The sequence below is a fragment of the Trachypithecus francoisi genome, unplaced genomic scaffold, assembly GCF_009764315.1.
Source record: "Trachypithecus francoisi isolate TF-2019V2 unplaced genomic scaffold, Tfra_2.0 Lachesis_group7, whole genome shotgun sequence".
NCBI lineage: Eukaryota > Metazoa > Chordata > Mammalia > Primates > Cercopithecidae > Trachypithecus > Trachypithecus francoisi.
The window spans coordinates 16,121,518-16,143,048 of NW_022681472.1; the positions used below are offsets into that span (position 1 = coordinate 16,121,518).

A 21,531-nucleotide genomic window follows, 5' to 3' on the forward strand; every position below is an offset into this window, starting at 1 on the left:
GCCGTCACTGCAGCTGTTAGAGGAGTCTTGCGGTTCTATATCTGCGTCAGGCAGCAGAGTGGCCTTATCTTCAATATTGCAATGTTGGTTTAAGTGATGTTACTTCTTAAAGACATTCTCATCCCCCCCACTTAGAACACTGGCCATTTTCATACATTCCAGCTTCTATTGTAATTCAGAAGAGGAATATATGTCTTATGTTTTGGATTTGACTTTATAAAAGACTAGTTTTGACACTTACAGATAAAAACGATAACTATGCAAGTGGACTCTCTGTCCTTTCTCCACTGGTCTGATGTTGTATAGCCCTGCACGTGGGGCGTGAGGGTGATGAGGCAGTGGGGAGCTGTTGTGATTAATAGCCTGGGCGGGAAATGATATGTGTCTGAACTAAAGCAGTGGTCATGGGCATGGGGAGGAGTGCACTATGGGTCTGTTTGCTTGCATGTTCTTTTAGCTACTGCTTAGTAATGTTGATGAAGGCTCTTCCTTCTATGTATGTTGCTTGAATGAAGTCATCCTCGGTGAAGGCGGGGTCCTGTCTGTAAGTCTCTGCAGCTGAATAGGCCCAAATGGGTCTGAGCCATGATCAGAGAATACTTCCCAGACTCAGCTTCTTGTTTTTCACATGGGTGTGGATGTTAACTGTCTGTGCCATTTTCTCATTTAAACCTCATAATAAATCTTGGAAGACTGTATAAATATTAACCTTATTTTACAGATGAGGAAACTGAGGCTCAGACAAATTAAGTAACTTATCCATGGTCACAGCCTATAAATGACAGTTCGAACTGGAACTAAGGTTTGTCTTGACTCAAGTCAATGCTCATATCCACCATTCTAGATTACCTTTGTTTGTTAAAGGAAAAATCTTGACTTGGATGTTTTTGGGCAAAGCAGTTTTAATACAACACTTAGTTGAAAATCACGATTAGCTTATTGCAGAATAGTAGCAAAGGCAATTTAATTTACATAACTTAATTTTATTCTTGATGGTAATGTTGTAGGGTGGACACTGAAGATTTTGTTGCTTTTTTTTTTGACTTCCTAGAGTGTTCTTTGATTTGTATATTGATGCATGGAAATGCCTAGCTGTCCCTTAACAACATGAATAGTGCAAGGTCTGATGAGTTTAGAAATCTTTCCATACTCAGATCTGGGATAAGTGCTTCCCTTGGCTATCGGCTTTTTGTCTAAACATTTGGAGAGGGCCTGCCTGACTTTCAGCTATCTTGCAGGTTCCATACAGTTCGTTCTTTGGAAGGGCAGATGGAAAATCATTAGCACTTCTCTCCTTCAGCAAATTGATGTTTCTTCAAACCTGGGCTCTGGTCGGTTTCCAGATAGTAAGCCTTTTACTCCTGTAGGACCATGCATGCAGGGCCCGGCAGCCCTCTAAATTAAACCGTGTACTTCACTCTGGTATAGAGAGGTCACCGTGAAAAGCACGAGCTGCCAACTCACTTTACCTGGCAGTGGTTCAACTCTTTGACAGGCCTACCTCTGATTTAAACAAATTTGAGAAATATGTAAAGTTTTGGAAGCAGTTTTGCACTGATTTGATAAAAGAAACCACAAAACACTGCAGCGCAGGTGTTGAGAATGTTTGAAAGCTGATTGAGGGAAGCAGATGGCTTTAGTCAGTGGCATCCAGCCAAAAGAGCAGGTGCTGGTCATGTGACCGCTGGTTACCAGGGTAATCTGATTGCTCTTGGCGTGCAGATGAAAGGAAAGGGGCCCAGTGTTCAGCTGTAGTATTGTATAATTTGTGGCAGTTAGAGCGGAAATAAATGCTGGAAATGGAACCTCATAGTAGGGGAGACTTCTGTCCATGTGTAGCGTAAACACTAGGACAGTTGGATGAGGAACGGTTGTATGGATTTTTTTTTTAATTTTAAAAATATTATGCTTTCTGTGGGTCTTTTGAAGACAAAGTTTTTAGAGCATTTCCTTTTTCTTTTCTTTTAAATAAAAATAGCTTTTTAAACCTAACTGCCATTTGCTGTAATCTTGAATTGTTATTTTCTTATGTAGCTATTTACTATGCTAAAATGTTAACAAAATAAAACTCTGAGTATTAAGAATAACTAATTTAAGGTGATCAGATATTTTATTTAGTTGAAAAAATCCATTTTAGGTGTGTGATGGGTGCTTTATTAACAATACTTTTGAAATATTTTACATGACATATGCTTTATTCTGAAAGCCTATAGCTATAGGTATCTTGGCTTCTTCCTTTTGTGGTAGGCGACGGTAAAAACATGCTGTTTAATGCATTGTGTCAGTACATTTTCCTAAGAACTTACACATTTCAATAAATAAACTTTTTGAAGGTTTTTGAAATACAGCTTTTGTTTTTCACAATTTATTGGAATTTGAGACTCCCTAGAAATATTTTTGAAAAAAATCATTACTGAGGTTGGATTATTTTCAGTGTTGGATAACAAACAGTAATTGGTGTTAGAAAATTTGGAGCTGATGGCCAGGTGCAGTGACTCAGGCCTGTAATCTCAGCACTTTGGGAGGCCAAGGCAGGTGGATCACCTGAGGTCAGGAGTTCAAGACCAGTCTGACCAACATGGTGAAAGCCCATCTCTACTAAAAATACAAAATTAGCTGGGCGTGGTGATGCATGCCTGTAATCCCAGCTACTTGAGAGGCTGAGGCAGGAGAATCACTTGAACCCGGGAGGCGGAAGTTGCAGTGAGCCAAGATCGTGCCATTGCACTCTAACCTGGGCAACAAGGGCGAAACTCCGTCTCAAAATATAAAAAAAAAAATTGGAGCTGTTTTGGAAACAGAAATGGAAGGTAACACTAAATGTACATTCTGAAAGAAAGTCAGGTAAAGGTTCTAGAGGTAATGGCAAACTTAAAACATTTTTTTTCTTAAAGTTTATGTCCTTTGTCTTATATAATATTCAAATTCTACTAACATTTGTCAGCAGCATACTATGAAACATGCACGTTATTAGGGTTGCTTTACTGTATTTTTATTTTTCAAAGAACTATCTTTCAAAAAAAGGGCTAATTGTGATTATCTCAAAAAACATATAGCACCAAAATAAAGCTTATATTTAATTAAGAACACAACACTAACTAAAATTATGTACAACAGGAAATTGCTATATATTTTGATTATATTCTAAAAGATTATAAGTTGAACAAAAATGTAACTGGATGGTATAAAAGAGGATACCTTCCAGTACTGGTCAAAAGAGTACTTAAATAAGTATGTAAAACTATCCACAAAAGATACAAAGAGATGATCATGATATCATTTTTCATGACAATTAAAAAAGTGTTGTGTACCTTAAAAACTTGATAGCAAAACTACTTCTTAATCTGATTTTTTATTATGGCTTGATGTACTGGGGGGCATTTTGCACAAATATACTATGTGTGGTATAAGTTTTTGCATGCAATTTATTTTTAATTAGGTCATAGATTTGCTAAAAGTCATTAATATGGAGTTTTGCCAGAAAAACGTAATTGGAAGTTGCATTTAACTGTAAATAGCCAATATGTATGAATTTAACAATTGTCATTGATACTTTTGGGATATTAATGTGGGAAATATAAGAGACATGCAGAGACACATTAAAAGTGAACACTAAGCGATCCACTTTGAATTCTAGTAATAAGAAACCTGACTCAGAAGCAAGTGCTTTGAAGAAAAAGGTCAACAAGGGAAAAACAGAAGGTTCTGAAAATTCAGACTTAGATAAAACACCTCCACCGTCTCCTCTTCCTGAAGAAGATGAGGACCCAGGTGTTCAGGTAATGTAATTATTGTGATCCCCGAGCCTTGGTCATTTAACATAGGTAACTTTAGCCATGTATGAAGTACACAAGACCTCCGCTATCTTGTTATAGAGATGCTCTTGAGATGTCTTTATTGTAGTCTGGAACATTATCTCCATAGTGATGTGGGGAGGGAGAGCGGGTGTGGAACAAGAAATTACACTCCTGATGAGAGTGGCTTGATTTTGCTGTCTTTGATTCTATAATTAATAAGGCAGAGATTCTTCATTTATTTCTGTAGATGTATATTTTGCTGTCTATCTTATTGTTAACATATTGTTGAACATATTGTTAATATACAGGCTCATATAAAGCTTCATTCACATTTTTAAATTTCTCTAAAGTTTGGTTGACTGTCACTTTTTTTAATTTTGCAGAATTAAAAATCAAGATATAATTTGTAGTAGCTTGTCTAAAGTTTCTGACATCTGACAGTCAAAGTTGAGATATATTCATGTAATGTAATTCATATAATACTAAAGTTTCTAAGAACAAGCCAGTGACTTTCCAAATGGCAACTCTGCAGAATATTCTCCCGATGTTAGGAGAGTTTTATAGGAATGAGTTGAAATGCTAACCCTGAAGTAAACGTGAGGAATGTAGGTTCTTGTGTGTGAAGCATACTGCCTTAGCTGATTGGACTGAGAAGGACCCTTACACATGACAGTTAAAAATTATTTCCTTGTTAGGTTCCCTGGAAGCATGCCAGTGTAGTCCACTGGGATGGCTGGGAATGTAACTTATGTGAATGACATCTAACTTGCCAAGGAGCAGTTCCTGAAGAGTTGTCCTGCAGGAGGAAGCCAGCCTCTAGAAGCTTACTGGACTTTTTCTTATCGTTTAGTACACACTCAGGACTTTCCACCTGTACCCTCACCAGTCAGAAACAAAATATTTGTAGTGTGCAGCTCTATTCCAAAGAATTTCAGATATTTTTGGCTTTGGCTTTTTGTTTGTTAGAGTAGAACTCCCTGATATCTGTAACTTCACAGAATAGCCTTAAGCTGGACCTGAAAGGGAGGGTGAGAGAGAGAGATGGAGTGAATGAATGTGTTTTGGTTTAGTTTGGTTTGGTGATGTAACTAACATAGTGATACCTTTGGCAGTGTGGGTTATTATGTGATTTTATTTTATACATCAATGGAAAGATATTGGGAAGGTAAGTAGATATCATTTTTTAATTGCGTAGGCTGTTTTACAACTAAAGCGTTTTAATGATTTTTATTTTTTTACTGGGATCTGGTCTTACCGAATCAAATGTTTTAATGATTTTGAGGTGTTTTTTTTTTTTATCCTTAAGGGTATTTTCTCTCCTGATTTATGTTTGCTTAAAGTAGGACCTTTATGTCAATAGTATTTGGACAACATTAAGAATTTGTTCACGTCAGTAGAGGAAATTCTGTTGTTCTTTCACAAATGCTGCTATTGTTTTTTAAAAGTCTGTTTATATTAATTCAGACTCAGATAGACCTTATGAAATACTAGCTTTAGGGTGTTTTTTTTTTTTTTTCCTGCTGCATTTCAAATATGGGAAACTGCTAATCAATTCAAGTGAACATTGGTATATCCTTTCTGATTGGCTAGGGCCTAACTGTTATGTGTTCAATAGCTAATATAAGCAACCACACAAGATCTGACTTTGAAAGTTGTGCTTTCTTGGTATGTCTGACACAGGAAGTGATGCTGACTTGTTGTTTATTGTATTTCTTCCTGTAACACATGCATGAAGGGCTTAGCATTAAAATTCTTGAGTTTTGTGATTGATTTACTAAGGTACATGTCATATAATTTTAACTAACTCAAAATTATGTCACAAGTTATTACTTCAACAGTGAGGTCATGGAAACATTTAAATGTTCTATTTGTTATACCTGTTTTAAGTATCTTTTCTAAAGCAATCTGAGTTTAAAAAGTCGATCTATTATTTTAGTGTCATTTCAAAAGTTTTGAATTATGGTTTAAAGACAGTTCTTATATTTCATTTTGATTCACAAAAATCTTTCAGATAATAATAGTTTACCAGATCACAGTAGAAACATTGTATATTAGATAATTTAATTTTACATTGGGGAATTGTGAAAGGAACCTTGATACTCAAAATAAATGTAAGATCAATTATTATTTTAAAACTAGAGAAGCCATGTAACATTAAAAAATTTTTATAAAATTGAGTTATAATTGTATTTTGGGGTGTTTTTACATATGAAGTGACCTCGTATCCACTGCTAACTAATTCCATCACTATTGCCCAGATTTTTATCACAAAGTTGATATGCGGAGGAACTTATATTTTAAAAGTTATACTTACCAACTCATAAATTTCTATTTAAAAAGAAGAAAGCGCTCTGTCTTGTTACACTGGATGGAACCCTTCTTTAACATCAGGGTGGGATTTAGCATAAAGTGGATTTGTCTTAGACCCTATCCAGTTACTTATATGGCACAACACTGTGACAGTGGGGCCTTAAGCAGGGAAACCTGATGAAACATCTGCAGGCAGATCACTAGGAGCCCATTCCGTCTTACTGGAATGGTGTAAAGATGGAAATATAAATGAATCCATTTAAATTGAGTTAAATTGACATATCAAATGTAATACAGCATATGCTAAATTTTGAAGTATTAAAATTGTTCTTGATAATGGCCTTTTGTATCTTGAAGAAACTGGTGGTCCAGAAGTGAGGAATGGTAAAGTGGGCATGAGAGCAGGAGTAAGTAGGTCAGCTTTGGAAAGAAAAGGGAAGCTGTACAAGGTAACTGGGCCATTTTTTCTTTGGAAAGCTGGAGCTGATTAATGATAACTTTAGTCCTACTAATTACATCTCACATTATTTACCATGTACTGTTCTAAAAGCTTTGAATGAATTCCCTTGTGTGATCGTCACAGTATTCATATGAGGTAGTTACTGTCATTAACCCCATTCTACAGACCAGGAGTCGTCCACAAAATTACTTGTCCAAGGTCTCATGATAAGAGTCGGGGCCAGTTCAAACAAGAGCTCTTAGCTCTAGGACTTACAAGATCAAATTGCCACCTGAGATGTGGGGAAGGATTGCAGATGGCAAAAGACTCTGCTGGAATCTCTGTTGCCTCCACCTGGGGTTGATCTGGGCAGTGCCAAAGCTTTGTCCTGTAGAGGAGGGTCCCAGGAGGAACCTCTGGCCCATGTCACTACTCCCTCCGTGTAAGCCACAAGGAAGTCTCTTAATAAAGTTTTTCTAGAGTGGTCTCACGTCAGAAAAGTACTTTGCACCTCTGTGGCCACAGCTGTGTGTGGCTTGGAGCTAACAATCTCTAACAATCTATTTGATGGTCATATTATACCGAGTTCGTATTGTGAACTGTCTCAGATCCCTTTTTAAGAGCAGGGAGAACACAAACTTAATAAGATTTAAATCAATCAGTACCACTCTTTGGGGAAAAGTACTGGGATTGTGTTCTTCCTGACTTGAGAGTTGGTAGTGCCTGTCTTGCTTTAGGTGCGCACAATGGATGTTTTGCCTCTCTCTGCCTTATTGTCTCAACTTTAGCATTCATGAGACTCTTTAAAAAGTTTTATTTCATAGTTCTTAGAAAAAATTTTGTATAAAAATTTTTCTCAATATTTTTATTTCTTCTGTGTGCTTAGCAAACTCATTCCATAGGTTGTAATATTCTTGAATTCATTCGCAGCTTAAAACTTTACATGTGTCATTTTCAAATTTAGATTTCACATACATATATCAATAAAAAGGTTATTTCTCCTTATTTTTAATTAGCTTGCAAAATGAATTATTTGACAAAACAGTTAAATAATATAGAATTATTCTGAACAAAGAGTTCAGAACCTCTTGTTCTGCTCCATTTGCTTCTTTCCCCATCTTTATTAATAGTCTGTTGTGTGTTTTTTCAGATTCCTTTATTTAAAGCCATACACATATACATTCATTTTTAAGCAAATACTCATTGAGGCATAGAGAAGTAAACAAGATATGCAGTCTTTTTGTCTTTTTTTTTTTTTTGGAGACGGAGGCTCGCTCTGTCGCCTGGGCTGGAGTGCAGTGGCCAGTTCTCAGCTCACTGCAAGCTCCGCCTCCCGGGTTTATGCCATTCTCCTGCCTCAGCCTCCGAGTAGCTGGGACTACAGGCGCCCGCCACCTCGCCTGGCTAGTTTTTTGTACTTTTTAGTAGAGACAGGGTTTCACCGTGTTAGCCAGGATGGTCTCGATCTCCTGACCTCGTGATCCGCCCGTCTCGGCCTCCCAAAGTGCTGGGATTACAGGCTTGAGCCACCGCGCCCGGCCGCAGTCTTTTTGTCTTAAGAAGTTAATATATCGATGAGCTGCACACATCTAAATAGATAACATTTTTTATTTATCTTAAATAGAATCTTAGGCTACTTCTGGTTATGTGGCTTGTTTTTCTTTTTATTTTACAGTTTATCTTGCAGATATTCCCAAATTTCCTGGAAGTGAAGGTAGTGAGTCAAAGAGTCTGCATGTGTAAGTTTTGATGGATAGAACCACATTGTCCTGCAAGGACTGTATGGGTTGCATTTTGACCACAAGATTGTAAGAATACCCAGTTTGCCAGTAATCCTGCTAATACTGGCTGTTACCAATCTTTTTAATTTTAACCACTATGCTTAAAAACATTTTTAAAAGTAAAATTACTTTTCATAGTCATTTATTATGAATTTTGCCATTTAACCCTTTATCTCTTCAGAAATTTTCAGAGTATTTCTTTTAGGATCAAGATTAAAATACAAAAACCTTTCATTTAAAATGGCCTGAAATATCTTGGGTACCTTGGATAGTATTATAACAATATTTGTATAGAACTTTATAATTTACAGATTATCTTCTAATGCACTGATTTTTTTTTTTTTTGGACTTTCTATATGGGAAAAATGTTAAAATGTACAAAGGTAGAAGGAATAGTATAATGAACCCCTGTAGATTCATTAGCCAGCTCCAGTATTGCTGCCACTTTTGATGGGCATACTGACTGAGTGAGGAACCAGATTTGTTGTTATTTCCATTTTCCTAGTTGAAGGGCACGTAGCTGGGAGTGGCAGGGCTACAGCTGTTCCAGGCGTCTGACTCCAGATTTCCACCCATTTCTATTTTGTTTGTTACCACTGTGATCTTTTCACATCATTTGTAGGATTAACATTATCACCTTTTCCTTAAGATTAATTTAAAAAAAATTCATCCTTCCACTCGGTGCCATTATAAAGAGCATTTTTCTTTTTAATCATTAAGTTCAAGGCCACTGTGTTGGGTTTTTGTTTTTAGAAGAGACGGTCCAGCAGACAGGTGAAGAGAAAGCGCTACACTGAAGACCTGGAGTTCAAGATTTCTGATGAGGAGGCAGATGATGCAGATGCTGCTGGGAGGGATTCCCCCTCCAACACCTCGCAGTCAGAACAGCAGGTTAGTGCCAGATTTGTGGGATTTATGGATGCATTTTAAAGATGGACTGGAAATTTCATTGCTGCAATCTGAGGAGTGCAGTGGAAGCATTGTACTTTCAGCAAGGGAACATCCACCTAATGTTGGATAATGTGCTATGGGAAATACGTTGTTTAGCAGTATCTTTTAAAAAGCCCTGTTCACTGCAATTTATTTTTATATAGGCCTGTGATATGTAATTTGACACAATTTTGGAGAATTAATGGTCTATGCTGAGGAAGAGCCAGAGTTAAAATATAAGGAGGCTGAATATACCTCTGAGAATTCAGTGCTGTGGCTTCTGGGACTTTAATAAACCACTCAAGCTTGTCTCCTGCTGTTAGGCACTGTGAGAACCCCTTTATGAAATTACTGCCTTGTAGTACCCAGCAGGGTGTACTTTATTCTCTGTGCAATGTAAATGATGGATAAAACAGTTTGTATAAAATATGGGTAGTGTAGGATTGATCATTATAAAGATCTTTTTTAAAAAAATAATGCTTTTTTCTTACCATTACTGTACTTTAGTTAACAAACTGGTAACCCGTTGAAAAGTGTATTAAATGCACCTTTGCGTTTTATTTGGTAATTTTTTCTATGTTAAGTTGTTACATAATGTTTTATGTGACCTCCATAGATAAAAGATGCCTTCTATAGCATAATGATGAGTATCTTTACCCCATGGGTATAGATGAAGAGAAGTTGTGGCCGGGCGCGGTGGCTCAAGCCTGTAATCCCAGCACTTTGGGAGGCCAAGACGGGCAGATCACACAAGGTCAGGAGATCGAGACCATCCTGGCTAACATGGTGAAACCCCGTCTCTACTAAAAAAAAAAAAAAATACAAAAAACTAGCCAGGCGTCGTGGCGGGCGCCTGTAGTCCCAGCTACTCGGGAGGCTGAGGCAGGAGAATGGCGTAAACCCAGGAGGCGGAGCTTGCAATGAGCTGAGACCTGGCCACTGCATTCCAGCCTGGGCGGCACAGCGAGACTCCGTCTCAAAAAAAAAAAAAAGAGAGAAGTTGTATTTTTGACTGCTAACATGTAGAAATTATTTTGTCTTGGTGGCTAGAATTTCTGATTGCTCTCTAGCTTTAGGGACCCATAATTAAACCATATAATCATGAAGTAGTAAGCATAAATCTTCCTTTTGCCTTTCAGTAGAGTGAGATTTTTGTTCCTTTCAGTCGTGTTTCTCACTGATAACTTTGTGCCCAGTGACTTAAAAGGTGTGGAGGTGGTAGCAAAAGGGAATGATTTCGTGCTCTTATAGCTTGAGATGAGATGTTTTCTATTTGGATTGATTCACAGGACTGTTTTTTGTTTTTTTTTTTTTTAAGGAATCTGTTGATGCAGAAGGCCCCGTGGTAGAAAAAATTATGAGCAGTCGTTCAGTAAAAAAGCAGGTGAGTGCCATTTGGAGCGATTAAAATCTGTGAGGTGTATGCAACTCTTACAGGATTGTTGGCTTTGTAATTTTCTTTTAAAATTCTAATATTGTAAAATAAAACTTCTAGTAATAATTCTAATCCTGTCTAATTTGTTAACCCAATATGAATCTTTGGGATATTTGACCCCAAATGAAATTAAAATGTATCAAGCAGTCAGTGCTTTATTACACCATTTAGAGTGAACTAGAAACTCAAAAGTCTCCAAATAAATGTATGGGACTTTAAAAGTTGTAGACTGCCTTTTTCATAAATATTATTCATAAAAATCAAAACATGAATTTACTTCTAATCTCTCTTAGGAAGGTTTCCCCCCTCTTTCATGTTAGGATGGAAATTCTGTCATTTTAGCAAGTAGGTGTTTTCTCATGTGTATTGTAACATTTTCTCATATACAATTATTCATTTCTTTTTACCAGTGCAAAAGTGAAATACAGGTCTATTTTCAGTGCAATTTTAAAAAATAGTTTTGACTTAGTACTTCAGAGTTATTCAAAGTTTCTGTTGATCTGCAAAGGTGAGCTCTAAGTATCTGTCACTAGTCTGATTGCTTTGTCATTGAGGTACTCATATACTCTTTAACAAAAAATGCCAGTGACCCATGTTTTCTTTTACTGATGAAAATTCCCTGTTTTATCCACTTCCGTTCTTACGGCCCACTTTGAGAAAATGCTTTGCTTAGTTTGAATAATTACATAAACCTGCAGGTGCATTAGGTATTACAACATGCAATTTTTCGTGTCTCTAGGAAGTAGTCTGCTTTAGACATAGGTGTTTGTGTCGCAGCTTCAGTCGTTATCGATTCCACACAGTTCTTTCTCTTCATTTGTTTTCAAGGAGGGTGGAACTACAACTTCATGTTTCAGCATGTAAAACAAACTTCAAAAAATTAAAAAATAAAATATAAAGACATGGTCTAGCTACAAACTCCTGGGCTTAAACAATTCTCCTGCCTTGGTCCCCCAAAGTGCTGGAATTACAGGTGCCTAAAGTTGTTTATTTTTAGTAAAATGTATACAAAGTATCTCCCAGTAAGAGAGTTGAGGAATGGAGGATTTACAGGACTCAGTGAGAGTCCTATAATAAAGTGAGATCCCAGGCTTATCAAATAGGAAACCATTACCATTCAAATACTGCTATTGAGTGATCCTTGAACATATTATTGCACCAGCAGGTAAACTTCTCTTTACTTTCATTTTAATACTGTTTGCTTTGCTGTCGTGTGATTCAAAGTATGAATTTTCATCGGAATATGTATCTCTAGTTTGTAAGAAAACAAGAGCAGTATGTCAAGGTGTTTTCCAGTTGAGTATAGGGGATACGGTGTATGGAGTGACTGGCTATCTTGGTGACTTTTTGAATGTGAAGGTTTCCTGATGAATGAAATGCTAAAATCTCAGCCAAATTTCCCACCTGCTCAAGTAGAAACAAGCACTATTTAACTCATTAGAAGGTTGCATTTTTGTCCTACTAATGACTCTAGAACTACTAATTTATGAATTGTAGATATATGGTAAAATTTAAATACTTGACATGGTTTGAAGAACAATCCCCTTCACTGAATTGAAGTGACTTGTTTGAGTAAATAGCATGTCGTTTAGATGGGATATATTAATTTTCATTCAATTGATAGTGCTTCAGCAGGCATACTCAGCAGGTTTAGGGGTTGCAAATTATAATTAGCTCTATTATTCAGAGCTACTTAGACTATACATTATGTAGAACATTGCTTTTTCTTTCTGTTTTGCCCACTTTAGGGTTTTTGTTTTCTTTTCCTCTTTAGCTACCCTTTAAAGATAGGTACCCATGATTTAGGAATAGATACTGTTAACCATTTACTGATGATTGGGTTTATCTTATCATAGGAGATTAAAAATCACTGTACAGGAGGGTGGATATTTGTTGAGTTGGTGAATTTGAAGCTGGAGAAAATTAATGGAAAAAATTCTTCTGGAAGGGAGATGTGCTTTGAGGTATGATTTAAAATAAAGAAGAGATGTGGCGCTCATGGAATTACTTGTCAGTTACTGGTATTTCTTAAAGGGCAATAAAAAAGCGTTAGAAGGTACTAAACATTAACAGGTGCTAACTTTTTAAACTGCTAATGTTCTCAAAGTAGGTAGTTTAGTTATCACCTTTAATAACATTGGAAGAAAGTGTTGCGAATAGAAACAAAAGGAAATTTGAGATTTTTTGTGGATTCGATCTGTGCCTGCTGGTCTGTTTCTTATTACCATGAATAATTTAATAATTGGCTGTGAGAAGGTGTCTTTATCTCTGCCAGGCAGCACTGTAGAAACTGGCTATGAGCTCTGCATGGTGTTGACACAGAGTAGAGACTCCATGTTTTTCAAAGTCAGTTGACCTCATCACTATGGCCTGAGAAGCATCATCCATTATGATGGAGTTGTGCAAACATAAAACTCACTTGGCAGAGGCACCCTAATTCAGCACCTCATATTAAATAGGGGTGGCTCAAGCATTTATGTTGTTCTAAACCCAGGTTAATGTCTATGACACCTAGTTGCATGAGGTAGTTGGTGCCTATTTGAATTTTGAGGTAGATATATGAGTAGATACTTGAATTGTATAAAGGCTAATTATTTTGTTTTCCTTGTTTAGTCAGCCTGTAGTTGTTTCTGCTTTGAGTCATTCATCTTTGGAGAATAATTCAAAGATTCTTTTTTTTGTATCAGAAGGCCAAAAGTAGTTTTAAAAGTGAATTGTGACTGTATTCCCTAAAATTCTTTATTTTTCTTTAAATTAACTATAGGACGTATTTTCAGAGTGTGTGTTTTAATTTTTTAGTTGAGCCTCCTAGAGTGTAAAGAAGGCAAAACTCTTAATCTCCTCCATTATTATGTCCTTGTTGTTTCCCTAAGTGAACTGTGATTTGGTGTCTCTAGTAAAGTAATAACGGTAGGTTGGGCCAGAAGTCAAAAGGGATTCATACCCATGCCTTATTGATAACTTTATTGAGGTGCTTTTTCATTCTTTTGTGTATTATTTAACAAAAATTTTTTTTGTTTCTCTGTAGTTTAGTTTCTTGACTATGACTACTTAGTTTAGTAGTAGGATGCATGGAAAAGGCCTAAGTTAGGCCTAGACTCTGGGTGGCTATTTAGAATCCAAGTGGCTGGAGAACTCATTTATTGCCTTCTCAACATTTCTGGTTTGTTTGAACAGTGGGACAAGTATGGCTTAGTATGTTTGAAACTTTAAATTTCATATGAATAATAAGGATTTCCATAGACTAATTTTGGCACTAATGAAAAGGTGTATACATTTCTCAGAAAAATTCTGTTTAATTCATAATATTACTGGATTCTCAAATTTAATGGTAGCTGCTGAAGAAATAAATATGAGTGTTGTGTGTATATGTGTGTGTATGTATGGGAATAGTGCTGTGACTTAGTTATTCGTTGCCTATGCCCATTGTAGAATGGCTTCTGAAAATGGGGCTTAGAGGTGAGAGGTTTTGGGGTGGGGGCTGTTTTAAGCTGTCATCAGAGGCTGGTCAAACTGCCTCCCATTTAGTAAATAATTGAAATGATGTTTCTGAGGGCTTATGAATTCACACACTTTTGTTAAATTGTTTTACTGTTCAGTAAAAGAAAAGAGGTCAGCATGATCATATTTATATGAAAGAAACAGTGAAAAACAGCTCTATTTATAGTTTTAGGGGCAAGAAGGTGGTGATCCAATATGTGTGGTCCGTTAAACAGAACAAAGTGTTGTATTCTGAAACATCCTAAAGATAACAAGCCCTGGGACAATTCTGTACCAGCTCCTGGTGCTGCTAAATGAAGTTTCAGAACCTAGTTGGTTCCTCCTAGGCAGCCCTAGACTCTCTTGTCAGGCATCTTCACAGCAGGTTCCCAGAGGAATAGCTATCATGACAAGAAAATGGGTAGTAATGAGAGTTGGGGACAGATGGCTATAAGAGTCAGAGCTTTCTGGGAACAGACTTGAGACAGAATAAAAACTGTCTTTACTGTTCAAGATTTGATCCTGTATGTTTTGGTGCCCACTTAGAATTATGGGATGATGGGATGATGAGACCATTTAGAATGAGAAGGAAAGGGACAGTATGGGAGAAAAGATCAAATAGAAGAATCAGGAGAAATAATAAGAGCATAGACATGATAAATCTTGTTTATGATTTATAACATATATCAGTTATATAAATGATACATGGTTTTGAAAATGCCTTCAAAATTGAAAAAATATAATTATTATCAGAAGGGCAAAAGCTCAGACATTTGAGTTCCATTCTTGATTTGAATTTCATGGTAATGCTGTGTGAAGAATCAAAGGATCTGGTTTCATCCTTGCTTCTCTTTTTCCCTGATCATCTACTATCTTTTTGTCTTTCTGCTGGAATGTCTGGTTCTATGTAAAGATAATATATCTTGAAATGGGAGGCCGGGTGCCGTGGCTCAAGCCTGTAATCCCAGCACTTTGGGAGGCCGAGGCGGGCGGATCACGAGGTCAGATCAAGACCATCCTGGCGAACACGGTGAAACCCCGTCTCTGCTAAAAATACAAAAAAAAAATTAGCAGGGTGTGGTGGCGGGGCCTGTAGTCCCAGCTACTCCGGAGGCTGAGGCAGGAGAATGGTGTGAACCTGAGAGGCGGAGCATGCAGTAAGCCAAGATTGCACCACTGCACTTCACCCTGGGCGACAGAGAAGAGCAAGACTCCATCTCAAAAAAAAGAAAGAAAGAAAGAAAGAAAAATAAAAGAAAAAGAAATGGAAGTAGAATGGGGAAATATTAAGACTAGAGAAAAAAGTAGGATGGGTCTTGGATGGATTGCCACTTGAACTTGATAATATTTACTTACAAATTAATTCCATGTTCCATTTATGTTGCTGGTTCTTGAAGCCATCCAACAAACATTTATTTTTATTTTGGATAACTAAAAGTCTATGACATAGAAGTTGTTCTGAATATATTGGTTTAAAATAATGCTTTATAGTTACCACCTTTCATAGATCCATTAGGGCACAACCAGATAGATATTGACTACTCCTGCATGTCCAGACTCCTTCTTGATGATTTCTAGACAGGCCAAAACTACTTAAAATATAGGTTTAGCTGGGTGCAGTGGCTCATGCCTGTAATCCCATCACTTGGAGAGGCCGAGATGGAGGGATTGCTTGAGCCTAAGAGTTTGAGACCAGCATGGGCAACATGGTGTAAAACCCAGCCTACAGAAAATACAAAATTAGCTGAGCATGGTGGTGTGTGCCTATAGTCCCAGCTACTTGGGGAGGTGGCAGGGAGGCGCAGGGGTTGCTGAGGCAGGAGGGTTGCTTGAGCCTGGGAGGTTGAGGTTATAGTGAGCCATGTTTGCACCACTCCACTCAAGCCTGGGTAACAAAGCAAATCCTATCTCAGAAAAGAAAGAAAAAAGTTAGGTTTAACTGTTATAAGTGAGAGTTTCAAAGAAAAGTTTAAGTTCACAATCTTTGAAAATAGTTTGAAGGTTAGAGATTGAGGGGACTAGTACCTTTGAACAGATCTGTGCCCGTCTGTTATCCAGTAGAAGCCTTTGCTCTTTCGTTTGTTCTTTGTCATGTTCCTACTTGCCTTGATTTTCTTCGAAGCATTTTGGAGGTGGCTGAATAGCCATACATGACCCTTGAGGCAGGCTCGGGGTCTCTTGTAAGAGTATAAAAGCAATCCCCAAACACCTGTAAGTGGTGTTTATATTTTAGATCCCTGATTTATCTGATCAAATGTTCCAGAAGGAAATTACATATTATGACTTGCTTAAGAGCCTAAAACCAAAAGGGGAATAAAAAGAGATGCCTAAAATATCATCTGAACATTAACTTCTGCATACACTACAGCAGGTAGGATCAAGGGAGATATTATAGATAATCTTACTACTGAAAACTCTTGATTTGGCTGACATGTATCACAATTTTAACCTTACCTAAATGTAGTATTTGGAGTGTTAATTTTATTTGGCTGCTATGTGTGTGAGACATCTTGTCTGAGAGATTTTAATTGTACCATTGAGTGAAACTATGAATAGTGATGCACTGAAATTATAGCATAAGAACAAGATTTAGTTTTATATGGTTTCTTGTTTAGAGTTATTAAGTATATGGAGAAATAAATGTCTTTTAAATATTTTAAAACATTACAAAACCCACAATGTAAAGTTGCCATGAGGCAGCCAAAAATAATACATATGGCATTCAGGAGAGCAGTTGCTAATTGGCTGCTGCCTGAGAAAATGGTACACTTGGCGTCTACTTAACACTGTGGGTTTGGCAGAAAGCCAAATTTGGGGTCAGGTTGTTGTGAATGAAGCTGCATGTGGTTAGGGAGGAGTTAAAGTGATTCATGTCTTAGGAGCTCTTGCACGTCAGGCAGAGGTGCGTGCATGGGCCTGAGCGTGGCAATCTCCGTGGCCCTGGCCGCCTCCCAGCTCACAGCGTGCTCATCTTACGTGAAGGGTCTGTGCTGCTCTTCCCAGTCCTGTTTTGTGCTCATATGGGAGTAAATCATTACTTTTAAAATATTGTAGTAGATGCTTTTAAGTATGTGCCTGAAATTTTCTTTTGTTGCAGAAGGAATCTGGAGAGGAGCTAGAAATTGAGGAATTCTATGTGAAATACAAAAACTTGTAAGTAAATTGTGATTTTGTTTTTATTGGGGGGCTATATTTTCCAAGTAGTAAACAACCATTTTTTTTTTTTTTAAGTTTGAGAATTAAGAAGCTTTGGTATGATTTCTTTAGTCATCGTGGCCTGGGACGCCATTTTTTAACCAACTTTTGTATGTTTGATATTTTGTGAATTTTTCTGGAAAATGTGTAATTGGTGTAAAAGTTGACTAACTTCCGTATATAATCAATAAGTATTTTTTTAGAGAGGATAAAAACTTCTACAATAATAGAAAAATGAATAAAGCAGTATTTCCCTGTCCTCTGATCATGAATTCTACCCTGTGGGGCTACACTTCGTCCCTTCACCTGTGCATAGGGTGCAAGGCCCTAGAGATAAGAACTCTCCTGTGGAATGAAAGTTCTAGAGAACCATGACATCACTCAGGTTCTAAAATGCAATGAGCTATAGCTTTATCTATTTTTGTTTGTTTTTGATATTTATTTAGTAGATTTGAATTCATAACTAAAAATCTGAATTGAAAAACACAGTGAGTTGTTGTCCTTGTAGATTCTGTTGTAAGCAGTACACCTGGCCCAGACAGACATTGCGATGAGCTAGGGTGTTTTCAGAGTCAGTAATCATTCTGCTGAAGAAGACTGAGGCCATTTTGTAACCTAAATAACAATCACAGAACAAGGACAAAATGTTCATTGATAATGTAAACATTAAATTTATTTTTTTACCCCTTTTAAGACAAAGAACTAAACCACCATATTAATACATTCTTAGGGCTTTAAAGAGAGGCTTTTGTGAGTTGCTGTGAAAACAGCCTCAGAAAATTTACCCCACCCTAGAAAATGAAAGCATCAGGTGCCATGGGTTTTCTATCATTCTCTCTTGTTGTAGTTGGCACTGTTAATAAATTGATGCACTTCTGAAGAAGCTGTGAGTAAAATCTTTTATCAAGTAAAAAGATAAAGAAATCTCTATCAGTTTTATCATGAGAGTTCAATGAAATACAGTCTGACAATTTTAAAAATGCTCGGAAAATGTTAATTGTCGTCATTCTTTTGTCCTCAGAGCATGTCAGTTTACACATGTGGAAATTATGCCTACAACACGATTTCCTATGGTAAGGAGGAGGTAAACTAAGTAAACCAGAGGGAGAGAGTTCCCTTGTAGATTTACCAAATTGAAACAAGAGCAAAGGAGTTCAAATATCAATCACCAAAATAATGATACTACCAGAGAGACCTCCAGATCAGTGTGTGACAGTGAGGCCTGAGCTGCCTCCTTCCAGTCAACCTGTTAGTGACCCCAGAGATGGGCTCCGAGTTCCTGACCAGGTGGCACTGCCAGACCAGGAGACTCTAGCCCTTCTCAAAAGTCATTTGAGATGAGGTAAAGGGAGTTTTGGAAAAAAAAAAAAAAAATAGCTTTTCTGACTGTTGTTGAGAGCTAAGAGAAGTTAAGATTTCCATAAAACTACGAGTTTTTGTTAGCCTTATATTTGTACACAATTTCACATTTATAGAAAAATTGTAAAACTAGTACAAAGAATTTCTGTTTTTCTTTTTATAGTTAATGTGTATCTTCTGGAAAGGTACTTTAAGGCTTAAATATGGTAATGGTTGCGAAGGGGTGATTTACTAATTCCATCATTTCTTCTACATTGATTGGTTAGGTTTTACTGTACGGAAGAGCTTTACCCTCTTGTCCATTTGTTAATTTATAGCTGAGCGGACTTGTGGCTTCTCATTTTATTCAAGGGATTATAACCCTTTACTGTTGTAGTATTTACTTTGCCCACATTGTACCAGGTTTGGCCAGTGGGAGCCCCTTCAGAATGGCTCTTCTGTCCTTTTGCCTTGTCTTCATTTTTCTTTGAACACTTTCTTGCTTTCTGGCACCAGAGGATGTTCCAGGCTCATCTCGTAACTTCCCTGTTTTAGTTATGGAATCAGTTACTTCTCCAAGAAGGCTTGGTTGTTTTCAGTGAACGGGGGGCACTGAGAAACCAAGATTTGGGCTTTAGGTGTGTTCCTTGTTGCTGAGGAATTGTTGCTTCTAGTGCCTCTCGGTGGATGGGACTGGGAGAGTGTACACGTGTGTGTGTGTATGTCTGTGTGTGTGTATATACATATATCGAGTTACACACTTATCTGTTTATTATATACACACACATATTTACCTACCTCTCCAACACAACAGCAAAAACAATGCCTATATATTGATACTTACAGTACTATTCCAGCAGCTCAGAGTTTGTTCTCTCCTTTCCCCTTTAATATTAGTAATTCCCTTCTTCAGCCAGAGTAAACCTGGCTCTTTTATTTTTTATATTTACTTTTTTGTCAGTCCTAACATATATAGGAAGTGATTTCAGAATTACTAGTCCATATTTCTGTGAAAAAGAAGCCTATATTTGCTTAGTTTTTTGTCTTTAGTTTGAGGGCATAGGGACTAAAACTTTATCCAAAATTTCCTTGGGTTGGTTATTCTCTTTTCCTACCCCACCACTGTGGTTTGTTACTTATTTCAGGCGTGCCCAGTCCCCAGGCCGTGGATCAGTACTGGTCAGTGTCCTGTTAGGAACCTGGCCGTACAGCAGGAGGTGAGCGGCAGGCAACTAAGCATTACCATCTGAGCTCTACCTCTTGTCAGATCAGCACGGCATTAGATTCTCATAGGAACGTGAACCCTATTGTGAACTGTGCATGCGAGGGATCTAGGTTTTCCACGAAACTGGTCCCTGGTGCCAAAAAGGTTGGGGCCTCATGATTTATTTGATACACAGTGTGTTTCCTTAGTTTTGGTTTGTATTTGTATTCCATTTTAGCCCCTGCTTGTTGATTTGTATTGTTTTTCAAGTTTGTGAAATATTAATATGTTACAAAAGTTAGAACTATACACAAAAGAAGCGTAGTCCTCCCTTCCTTTCCACCCCAATTCCTGCTTGCTTCCTTACTAATCCCAGGTTTATTCTTTCTATAAAATTTGGCATGAGCATACAGGTATGATTTCCTCTTCTTTCTTACAGAAAAAGAAATTGGTGTACTGTTAGTATAGTTTTGTGCTTTGCTATTTTTCACACCACATTCTGGAAATCACTCTACTTCAGTTCATAGGGGTCCTCCTCATTCTTTGTTTCAGCTGTATAGTATTCCATTGCATGACTGTGCCATAACCATTCAACTAGCCTCCTGGGTATGTGGGTGTGTAAGTGGCTTCTGATGTTTTCCAATTACAGATAATGCTGCAATATATATTCTCATACATATCTCTATATTTTCAAGTTGTTGGAGGCATGGCTTCCAGGTGAATTCCCAGAAGTGGGTTTGCTAGATACAAAAGGCAAACATGTATGTATTTTTGAGAGATATTGCCAAATTCCCTTCCTTCAGGTTGTATGAATTTGTGTTCCTGTCAGAAATGTATGCGAACACCTATTTCCCCACAATCTTTCTAATATAGTGTGCTGTTTTACTTTTTAATTTTTGTAAGAAATTGTATTTCAGTTGAGGTTTTAATTAGCATTTTCTCTTACTGTGAATAAGAACACCTTTTCATAAGTTTATGGCCACTTTTTACATCTTGCTTTGTCAGTTGTCTGTGTCTTTTGCTCATTTTCTGTCATGCTCTTCTCAACTTTTAAGAGCTCTTTATATATAAGGGATATTAGTTCTTTATCTGGGTTGCAACTATCTTTTCTCGGTTTCAGTTGTCTTTTGACTTTATGGTGTTTATTGCATTGTCCATTACAATTTTTTATACAGTCAGATTTATTAGTTTTTTTCTTTTATTGTTTCTAGCTTTCGTGTCATAGCTAGAAAGCCTTTCCCTATATCCAGATTACAGAGGAATTTGTCCATGCTTTCCTTGTGGTTTCATTTTATCTATTTAGGTGCCTGATCCATTTGGTGTTTATTCTTGTGTATTGTGTAAGTCATGGCTCTAAATTAATTTTTTTCAATTGTTGTTCTAGCACCATTATTAAAGAGTCAATTTTTGGCCAGGCGCAGTGGCTCATGCCTGTAGTCCCAGCACTTTGGGAGGCCAAGGTGGGCTGATCATGAGGTCAGGAGCTTGAGACCAGCCTGGCCAACATAGTGAAACCCATCTCTACTAAAAATACAAAAAAATTAGCCGAGCATGGTGGCAGGCACCTGTAATCCCAGCTGCTCGGGAGACTGAGGCAGGAGAGTCACTTGAACCTGGGAGGC

The 21,531-nt window shown here is 37.3% G+C and overlaps 1 protein-coding gene across 7 annotated transcripts in view; it reads left to right on the plus strand.

The window, feature by feature from the left end:
• Positions 1–21,531, plus strand: part of CHD7 (chromodomain helicase DNA binding protein 7) — a 189,815-nt gene that overhangs the window by 113,770 nt on the left and 54,514 nt on the right. For 6 of the 7 annotated variants that reach the window (XM_033203496.1, XM_033203500.1, XM_033203499.1 and 3 more), the window contains 4 exons: positions 3,638–3,779; positions 9,081–9,218; positions 10,576–10,641; positions 17,270–17,325. In XM_033203496.1, coding sequence (XP_033059387.1) covers positions 3,638–3,779; positions 9,081–9,218; positions 10,576–10,641; positions 17,270–17,325 — 402 coding nt within the window. Of the gene's footprint in view, positions 1–3,637; positions 3,780–9,080; positions 9,219–10,575; positions 10,642–17,269; positions 17,326–18,388; positions 18,441–21,531 lie in introns of those variants that run through there. The other variant, XM_033203502.1, reaches the window with a different exon arrangement.